General features: G+C 25.8%; 7 protein-coding genes across 7 annotated transcripts in view, besides 11 other annotated features; 3 read left to right on the forward strand and 4 right to left on the reverse strand.

The window, feature by feature from the left end:
- EDI_317420 (tuberin, putative) overlaps positions 1-225 on the forward strand; it is a gene marked incomplete at both ends in the record, with an annotated part of 2,209 nt that extends 1,984 nt beyond the window's left edge. Inside the window, one exon of the mRNA XM_001739713.1 lies at positions 23-225. Within this exon, the coding sequence (XP_001739765.1) occupies positions 23-225 (203 nt within the window). The remainder of the gene's footprint in view (positions 1-22) is intronic.
- Positions 213-514: a sequence feature (AT_rich).
- Positions 515-643: 129 nt separating this feature from the next.
- On the reverse strand, positions 644-1,678 carry EDI_317530 (uncharacterized protein; the record flags this gene model as incomplete). Its single annotated transcript, XM_001739714.1, has 1 exon — positions 644-1,678. One exon carries the CDS (start codon positions 1,676-1,678, stop codon positions 644-646), a length of 1,035 nt encoding a protein of 344 aa, XP_001739766.1.
- A 3-nt stretch (positions 1,679-1,681) lies between these two features.
- Positions 1,682-1,777: a microsatellite.
- A 111-nt stretch (positions 1,778-1,888) lies between these two features.
- On the reverse strand, positions 1,889-3,132 carry EDI_317540 (1-acyl-sn-glycerol-3-phosphate acyltransferase, putative; the record flags this gene model as incomplete). Its single annotated transcript, XM_001739715.1, has 3 exons — positions 1,889-2,456; positions 2,523-2,928; positions 3,066-3,132. 3 exons carry the CDS (start codon positions 3,130-3,132, stop codon positions 1,889-1,891), a joined length of 1,041 nt encoding a protein of 346 aa, XP_001739767.1.
- Positions 2,702-2,723: a sequence feature (AT_rich).
- Positions 2,870-2,909: a sequence feature (AT_rich).
- Positions 3,038-3,058: a sequence feature (AT_rich).
- Positions 3,133-3,529: 397 nt separating the features above from the next.
- On the forward strand, positions 3,530-4,888 carry EDI_317550 (uncharacterized protein; the record flags this gene model as incomplete). Its single annotated transcript, XM_001739716.1, has 2 exons — positions 3,530-4,125; positions 4,183-4,888. 2 exons carry the CDS (start codon positions 3,530-3,532, stop codon positions 4,886-4,888), a joined length of 1,302 nt encoding a protein of 433 aa, XP_001739768.1.
- Positions 4,226-4,246: a sequence feature (AT_rich).
- Positions 4,779-4,813: a sequence feature (AT_rich).
- Positions 4,889-5,061: 173 nt separating the features above from the next.
- Positions 5,062-5,106: a sequence feature (AT_rich).
- A 62-nt stretch (positions 5,107-5,168) lies between these two features.
- EDI_317560 (uncharacterized protein) lies at positions 5,169-7,031 on the forward strand (the record flags this gene model as incomplete). The annotated part of the gene is made up of 1 exon (XM_001739717.1): positions 5,169-7,031. The coding sequence occupies one exon, from the start codon at positions 5,169-5,171 to the stop codon at positions 7,029-7,031; it is 1,863 nt and encodes a 620-aa protein (XP_001739769.1).
- Positions 6,640-6,692: a sequence feature (AT_rich).
- A 17-nt stretch (positions 7,032-7,048) lies between the features above and the next one.
- On the reverse strand, positions 7,049-9,229 carry EDI_317570 (uncharacterized protein; the record flags this gene model as incomplete). The annotated part of the gene is made up of 1 exon (XM_001739718.1): positions 7,049-9,229. One exon carries the CDS (start codon positions 9,227-9,229, stop codon positions 7,049-7,051), a length of 2,181 nt encoding a protein of 726 aa, XP_001739770.1.
- Positions 7,999-8,019: a sequence feature (AT_rich).
- Positions 9,230-9,447: 218 nt separating the features above from the next.
- Positions 9,448-9,475: a sequence feature (AT_rich).
- EDI_317580 (uncharacterized protein) overlaps positions 9,464-9,484 on the reverse strand; it is a gene marked incomplete at both ends in the record, with an annotated part of 1,612 nt that continues 1,591 nt past the window's right edge. Inside the window, one exon of the mRNA XM_001733432.1 lies at positions 9,464-9,484. This exon is cut by the window's right edge and continues 1,459 nt beyond it. Coding sequence (XP_001733484.1) covers positions 9,464-9,484 — 21 coding nt within the window.

Below are 9,484 nucleotides of genomic sequence, written 5' to 3' on the forward strand. Positions count from 1 at the left end.
AAAGAAGTACTTCCGGCTTTAGTTAGAGAAACAGCTATTAATGCCAATTATTGTTGTAGTTTGAATATATCACCAGACGATTATTTAAAACCATATTTAAGAAGAACAACACTTATCAAAGAAATTATTGATAAAAATGATTCATTCCCAACTCCTACATTCTTCTCTACACTTTCTATTGTTACAAATCCACAAACGATTAATGATTTAGCAATTAAAAAATAATTTAAAGGCTTTTTTATTTATTAAAGAAATAATATTTAAAGGAAAAAAAATAAATCAAAAAAAAGAATTCAATTATTATTTTACATAAATACAAATTAATAAATAAAAAAAGGAGTTATTAAAAGTGAAATAAATATTTTTTATATATTTATTAAAGTAATTATATTAATTAAGTAAAGGTATATTTAAAGAATTAATAAATAATTAAATACCATTGAAAGTAATGTATTTGAAATATTAAATATTATTAATGTAATATATATAATGAATATATATAACTAATAAATAAGATTAAAGAGAAAATGTAATCATTTTTAGTAAAGAAGTAATTGATTTAATGAGAATAAAGAAAGTAAATTCTTGTTGTTCCCTTTTAATTACCAAATAAGTAAAAAATGATACTTATATATGGTTAATTTTAGAATTGAAGTGCAATAACTCTAGTTGATTCGAATTTATCAGGATAAACATACCCACAGAAAGATCTAGGATTTGCATGGAAGAAATATTCCTCTAACTCTGGATACATAACACTTCCTTTTTTACCAGAAACGTTTTGAATATAAATAACATTAGCTACTCTGAAAAAGTGTTCTGCATTTTTCTCTTCTAATTTAAAGATTGATTTACCATCATGATTAGAGAACATGATATTTGAATAGAATAATGGTTTATTTTGTCCTGGAGTATATGAAAATAAAAATAATTTAGAATCATCTAGCCATTGTCCTGGTTGAAGTATTTCGTTTACAAATACTCCAAATACATGTGCAATTTCATCAAACACTAAGAAACCAATTCTTTTCTTTCCAGTAACAGAATCAACAAATTTATCCATTTTCCATCCATCAGTATTTGTATCAAATAATATTTTTTGGCTTTTATTTGCTACAACATTTTCTATTTCATTCTCAATAACAGATCTCATTTCTAATACAATTTGTTTTCCTTTTTCTTTTTGTACTTCAGTAGTTCTTCTTTCTATTCTGTCATGACTATCTTCTCTAACAACTTCTCTATCTCTTGCAGGTATTCTTTTAGAATAATCTCGTTGACTTGTTCTCCTGTCATCAATTGGAGATCTTGGTGGTTTAGAAGTTCTTCTATCATTTCCATATTGTTTCATATCTCTAATTTTCTCTTCCATCGCTTCAAGTAAATCTTTTCTATCATTTTCTAAATTATCGAGCTCTTTGTCTTCAATAATTTTTAAGTCATCCAATAAACAGATAAGTTCTTTGATTATTAATATTATTTCTTTCTTGTTCTCTATCATTCTTTCTGATTTACTAAAACAAGTACTTAAAGAATCAAAGGTCCAATCTTTCTTTGGATCAAATATTATATCATCAAGTGTATAATCAGCAATTTTTCCTACACACCTAACTATCTTCTCAATTTGTTGAGCACTTTTAGTTTCAACTCTTTCTAATTGATTGAGTATTTCTTCCATTAATACTATTATTTAAATCTTTTTTCTAGTTCTCAGTTCTTTTTTTTCTTCTTATTTTATTATTATTATTTTACTATAAAATTAATATCTATTTTTATTCCATTCAACAAATAAAAAAAGATTCATCACCATCATATTTTTAGTTTTTGTGTTTCTTATTTTTTCATATATATAACACAAAAAAATAAATAGCAATAACAAATAGTCAGTTTAAGGTTTTGTAAAACATTCTGGTGTCATATAACCAGTAAAATCTGCCCATGTAAATTTAAATTGTGGTTTACGAGGTTCTCCTGGGAATTCTTTGTGCTCTTTAAAATAACTCATTAACTTATCTTTTTCTACCCATAAATCATCTAACCAACGTTTTAATGATTCTTCATCCTCTGGAATATCTTTAATACTAATTTTATGAATATTCATATGAATTGTTATTCCTTCTCCTGGGAAGAAACAACAAGACGGTGATGGTTTTACAGGATAGCCTAGTGTTATATCATAAACATAAGGAATAACATTTCTTAGTTGTTGTAAAGTAACAATAACACCAGTTGGACGTGGGTGTAATAAATTTTCATAAATTGGAATATTATTGTCTTTACAATACTGTTGAGATTCTATTAATTTTTGAGGTTTTACACGAGTACCTTCAGGATAAATAGTTAACCAAAATGGGTAATATTTATTTCTGAATCTTTTGAATGTTTCAAGAATATAAGGTTTATCGTCTTGGAAATTTCTTTTTAAATAAACGCTATCCATCATATAAAATCCAAATCTAATTTATTGTTATTATCGTTATTACTTAAACAATTAATTAGTACTTTCTTTAATCAAAACAAACCCGACTAATGGTATCTTACTTATCTCTTCTTTCATAAAAAATCTCATTGCACCAATTCTACCACATCGTGGTGCTTCAATAACTATTGGAAGGAAATCATAAAAATGTGTATGATTACATAGGAAAAGTGCATTTTCATTTGGAACTAATTCATCTCCTGTTTCAATAATTCTATTGCCTATTATATAATAAAATATTAATGGGAAATACATCATATATACTTCCGTAACTCGTTGGAATATCCACTGATAAATTGGTCTGTATATAAAGTAAAAAGGTAAACAAATTACATCCATTATTAGAAGAATTGTAATTTGAAGAAACACTGAAGCAACAAAACAATATGCAAAATAATATTTTAAAATTAGTATTATTTTATCTTTAATACCTGTTGTATCAACCATTCCTTGGCTTCTTTAGATTTTTAGTTTTTTCTTTTATTATTCCTTATTGGATATTTTTAACAGAAACAACTTATTTGCACTCAATACCTTTAATATCTATTTTTGGAATTCTTTTTAAAAATAATTTAAAAAGATAGACTTTCTGATGATTCACCACGTATCATTTTTTTAACCCTTTTTGAGGGTTGCCTAAAATATAAGATCATTAAATGAGAAGATTATAAAATTTAATTTGAAACGAAAGGAAAGATTAATTAAAAGGAATGGTTGAAAAGAAATAATCGAGAAGTAAAAGAATTTATTTCAATGAATAAACAAATGGTTGTCGCATTTAATAAATTAGTAGAAAAAAAGAAAGAGAAAGTTCCTACAATAGTATTAAATACAAAAACATTACCAACAGTGTTAGATCTTGTTGATAGTGTTGAATATGATTGTTTTATTAGTTCAATTCTTCAGTCATTGGTTACTGAAACCATCATTTGTCTTCCAAGAAATAAAAAAGTATAAGTTCAGTTTAATTGAAATTTAGTATTTTTTTATTGTTTACAGAATGAAATAGAAAAGAAAGAATAAGAACTAAAAAATGATCAGTTCATTAAAATGTCAGTAATGGATTTACTTTCATCTTCCAAAAAAGATCTTTCAGTAAAACAACTTCTTATCTTTAACCCAAATATCAAAACAAAAGAAGGAGAAGATGAAAAAAAATTATTATATTCTTTTAGTAATCAAACAAGATATTCAGATTTAGCAAACCTTGGATTGTTTCAAACATTAATTGGGTTTTTTTCTCAATTTTCAAAACCAATTACAACAGTTACAATGGCTAAAACAAAAACTTTTTTGTATTCACCAGAGCCTTCATTCTGGGTTAGTTACACTGTTTCTTCTGATACACCATCACTTGACCAAAGTGGTATTGATCTTCTTAAGTTCCTTTGTAATTCTTTTGTGTTATTAAATGGAACATTTACACAACAATTTGAATCTTCATTTGATGTGTTTATCTTTAAATTAAAAAAGTTTTTTGATCCTATTATGTATACTGTTTCAAATGATATTTTAGCATCTCCAGGAAGATTAACAGGAATTCAATATGCTTCAATGTCTAAAAATCAAATTACACAATTAATTAATTTGATGAATGATGTAGGAACTCAGTTTAAATGTGTAAAAGAGTATGCACTATTCCAAAAGTTTGTTTAATACTTCTTTTTAGAATAAATAAAAATAAACAATTAAATGTTATTTAGTACACAGTTAGTCCATACTAATTTTGATTACTCAATGCAAAACAATATTTTTAATTTATTTAATGTATTAAGAAATGGAAGTATAGATTTTGGAAATAAGTTTAATGGAATTCGAACTGCAAATGATGAAAGAAGAATTGTTTTTGGAATTCCTGAAGAACGTTCAAGAAGTAAAAGTAGTTTAGCAGCAACAAGAGATATATTAAATTGTTCAGTTTTCATTGATGGACAAGAAAGAAAATGGGTTGTTTTTGAACACAAATTATTCTTTTTCCACTTCTTTTTGGATACTACAAATGAACAGTCTATATCAACATTTCTTTTGTTTTTAAATAGTGGATTAACTGATTTATTTGAAGGTCTCTGGTCATCAACATTTTCTGATGGACTTCCAAAAGTACCAAAAGAATTAGTGAATAGACCAATTATGTTTTATTATTATAACATGTCTACGAGTGTTAAGAATGGAGGATTATCAATATTTGATAAACCAGAAGTAGTAAAGATGTTAAATCATTTAGAGGTTATTAAAGAAGGAGCAAAAGAAATATATATTAAAGGAGATAATGGAAAATGGACTGCTTATATTTGTGCTGATAATAAATTATTAGAAATAATTATTACTTTAAATCCTAATAGCACAATAGCAAATGTTTATCGTTTGTTTTTATATTATCTTTTCATTAATGATATTTTTGTAACATAAGAAATGATTAAATCTCATCAATTCTAGAGGAAATAAAAACTTTTGTTGGGAACAATTTCAAAAGCTTGTTATACTAATTAAACTTCTAAACATTAAATCACTATTTCTCGTTTGTGTTATTTAAAAATAACTTATTTTCACATTTTTCACAAAACAAGTTCGACAAAAGATTGAAAAATATTTTAAACTATAATAAAACTATTATGAAAAATAAAATAGAAAGAATAATAATGGGGAAAAAAAGAACTTCAAAAGTAATCTTTAAAGAATTGAGATATCAATGAAATCCCATGATGAAAAGTCTAGAGTTCAAGTTCGGTTAATAAGTGTAGTGAGTCAAAACGAAAAAACTGAAATTGGAAATATTAAGATTAGTTGGGAACGAGGAGATAATAATGGTACAACTAAAGTTTTTTCTATAGGAGAAGAAATTAATGAAGAGTTTAGTTTCGTTTCAACGTTTCAATATTCAAAAGGTCATTTAAAACCGAAAATACTTAAACTAAATATTATATCAAGAAATATGACACTTGGAAGTGAAACAATTAATCTTTCAGATTATTTTAATGATAAAGTATCTATAGGAGAACAAACAGTAAATAAATTATTAAATATTGGAAAAGAGATTTTAACAGTCAAATTACTTCTTTTATTTGGAGATCGTATTTTTTCAACTCCTAAAATTAGTAAGCAAAAAACAAGAATAATGGGTAGTCCAAATACTTCTTCAAGTAAAATCCCTACATCTTCAAGTTGTAACACTCCTAAAAGAAAAATTTGTCAAGGCACAATTTCTGTTAGTAAAATTCCTTCTTCTAAAACATCATTAGATCTCACAAAGTCTTTTGAATTTGAAAATACTAAACAAACTCAATCAGTTTCTAATACTCTTAATAAGGAATCAAATGGAGATCCTATTATATCTCATCGAACGATAAGATCAATTGATAGAATACATAGAGCAACAGCAGATGCTTCACAAATTCGTTCTGCTTTAGATCAACCAACAATAGGAAGTAGTAGCATTGTAAGACAAAGTAGTTTTAGACAAATAAAACGAGATATTCCATTAAGAGAAAGTTCAACAAGAGAGTTAAAAGTTAATACGTCAAGAAGAAATACTGTTGAGGTATTAAGTGGAGAAGAAGAGTTATTAATTAAAGATATTGGAAGACATTCTTCTTTTATGGAATTAGAAGAACAATGCAAAAGTACAGATAATACATTGTTAACACAAATAATTTATTCTTCTATGCCAATAGAAAAATTTATTTCAAATTCTGGATTACCTGAAATTATTTGTACACAGTTACAGTCATTTGTTATTGCTGATATTCTACCTTTAAAATTATGTGTTTATCTATTTTCTTCTATTAGTAGATTAATCGCATTATATGAAACATTAGGAAAAAAACAAAGGATCGAATCATTAGTTCAATTTAATGAAGATATACAAAAGATTGGGTCTAAATGTTATACTCGATTATTTGAAATAATAAACTTAAAATTTCATAAAGCCTGGGAAACGTCATTAAATCAAAATTGTTCAGATAAACCAATAATACAAGAGCTTAATAGTATTGTTAATTTAGTTTGTGAATTTAGAATTAGTGGTCCTTTCAAGGCACTTATTCTTAATGATATGTTTAAAGTATTAAATATATCTTTTTATGAAGAGATTATAAAAGATCATTGTACATTAATGATGGGAATTCAAATACAAATGCTTCTTGGAATAGTATCTGATTTTGAATATAAATTAAAGAATTTATTAGTATTGAAAGATAATTTAATTATTATAAAAGAAATTGGGAGAGTACTTGTTTTAAATCAAAAAAATTTATTAGTTGATGATGCTAGAAGTGAAATTTGTCCACATTTAACTGATGAAAAATTAGTTAATTTATTAACAAATTATGACAAACTTAATCCAAAAGAAATTCCTTCTGGTACTATTTCATTGTTAAGTAGAAATGTTAATCAACAACGTGTAGAATTTTATGATTTTTCACTTCCTGAATTAAAAGAACAAAGATTGAAAGATGTTATTAGAGATGCTGTTGGATGTCCATGGACACCATTTGATTTATCAACCACACCTCTTGCCTCTCGTTCTTATTTACAAAAAACAACAATCAACTAATTGAATTCATTTAAATATTATGCTTCATCACTCATATCAAGTATTTCTACATCATCTACATTTAACACTGAATGAGTTGTTGGTTGAGCTATTTTTTGAACTAAAATATAATCTTTAGGTTGTTTTGGAATTGTTTGTTGTTCTGTCTTATCATTATCACCATCATCTTCAGAACTTGAAGAAGTTAAGATCTGACTTGAAGAAGAAGAATCTGTTCCAGTACTTTGATTTGTTTTGCAAGAATCACTTAAAATAACTCTTGGAATACTTTCTTTCATTTCTATTTCTGTATGTTCATTATAGATAGGTATTTTATTGTTTCGGTCTATTTGAACTGATGAATTATCAATAACATCTTTTGTTTCTGTTGGTTGGACAATTGCCTCTTCTTTTTCTATACTACCATTTATTTGTTTTGAATAGACATCATTAATAGCAACAGGACCAGACTCCATTTCTACTTGTTCATTTGATTCTTTCTTTTGATATTTCCTTGCATCTTTAAGCACTTCTTCTAACATATTTGGATCAGCTCCTCTAATAATAACATCTCCAGAAGCAGAATTAATCATTGTAATATCACCAAATTTTCTTATATTTAAACCTTTCTTCTTATCAACACCTTCAGTCATAGTTCCTAAAATTTCACTTAAAATAGTAAGTTGTTCAATATTATGTGTACTGTTAGTTGCAAGATATCTATTTTTAAATACATCAACCATTTCTTTATCTGGAACATTCATTTTATCTTTTTCTCTTGAAGCAACTGCTCTAAATAAATGGCGTTTATTAAATTTATTTGAAATTGATTGGAAAATAATTGATTTTACAACATCATCCAATCTGTCTTTATCTACATATCGAATTAATGTCATTGATGATAAACTAAGTGGAATCAAAATAAATAAAACAAAAATAGGTGGGATAATAATAAGAATATGTTCCCATGTATATACACTAGACCTTGAATAAAATAAAATATATAATACAATATAGATCGCTTGTGTAATGGAAATGCATTTCATTACTAAATGTAAAAATCCATGAGAATTAAACCATAATAAACGTTCAACGGTTGTATGATATGGAGAGTTATAACATGGGACCCACCCAAAATATTTATGTAATAAACCTTTAATTCCTGTTGGTGGTTTTGGTCGTTGAGGTGGAGGAACATCTCTAATCCCATAGTTTAATGAAATTTTTCTTCCTTGTAATTGTAAAGATCTTCTCATATCACTATAATCTTCTGAAATAGAATAACTTTCAGAATGTTCTTGTGTTTTTTCTGAGTTTGAAGGATAATTACGATAATCATCAAGAAAATTAACTACTGGAAGATTTACTGTTGAGTGATGTAATTTAACTAACTGGCTCACTACACTTCTACACTTTAATGTTACAATAATACAAACAAATAAAGAAAAGTAACCAATACAATGAAGAATTGCTGATCCAATATTTGGATTCTTTAAATGTAATGTTGATGTCATTGCCACTTCTAGTGTAATAGCATATAACCAAATTTTACCTGAAACATGAATGTGATGACAAGCTAATCTTCTGAAACAACTAATACTATAGCGAGCAAAATTGAATGATGTTGGTAAACCTTCCATAATAATAAATTCTTCTTTCATAATATTAAATTGATACCTTCTTAAAGCAAATTCAAATTTAATCCAATAAACAATATTAAGATAATTCCATTTATTATTTTTTAATTGTTGCATTTTATGAAGAAAATTTTCTTCTGAATTTTGATATCCAAAACGTTCATAATATTTCCAGATTTTGTGATATATCCATGATATAAAAATTACAAATGATCCAATAACGATCAAAAAAACTGCTATTGCAAATAATGTAATATGTACTACTTCAAATATGCCAAAAACATCTGCTTCTCTTTTATTATACTTCTCAAAATTATGAGCAATATATCCATATAGTCCTGCAATATCAAATAATACAAAACAAAATGAAACAATACCTAAATTCATTAACTCATGATATAAATGTTGAATTAACGACAATATATGTTCTTTCTTACTAAAGTGATGTTCAATCTTTTCAGTTATTTTTTCAATAACAAATGACATCAACCCAAGTGCTATAAACACTACTATTGTAAGTATAAAATTCTCTCCCGTCATTAAGTTAACTTTTTCAATAAACCCTGATTGTTTTAATCCCATGTGAATGACAATTGACTATTTCTTTGTTTTTTCTTTCATAATTTATTGGACTTCCTATTTTTGGTTTATTCTTATTACTTCTTTGAGAAACCAAAGATATGAGGGTGATTATCAATGGTTGAAAAGTTTTTAATTTAAAGAAAATAATAGTCCACATGAAAAATTGTTGAAGTAATGCAATAAAAACTAATTTATACTTTCATCATCTTTCAATGAACTTAAAAATTATAGTTATTATAATTTATTGATAAATGA

This window comes from Entamoeba dispar, genomic scaffold (genome assembly GCF_000209125.1).
Source record: "Entamoeba dispar SAW760 scf_1105229462353 genomic scaffold, whole genome shotgun sequence".
NCBI lineage: Eukaryota > Evosea > Mastigamoebida > Endamoebidae > Entamoeba > Entamoeba dispar.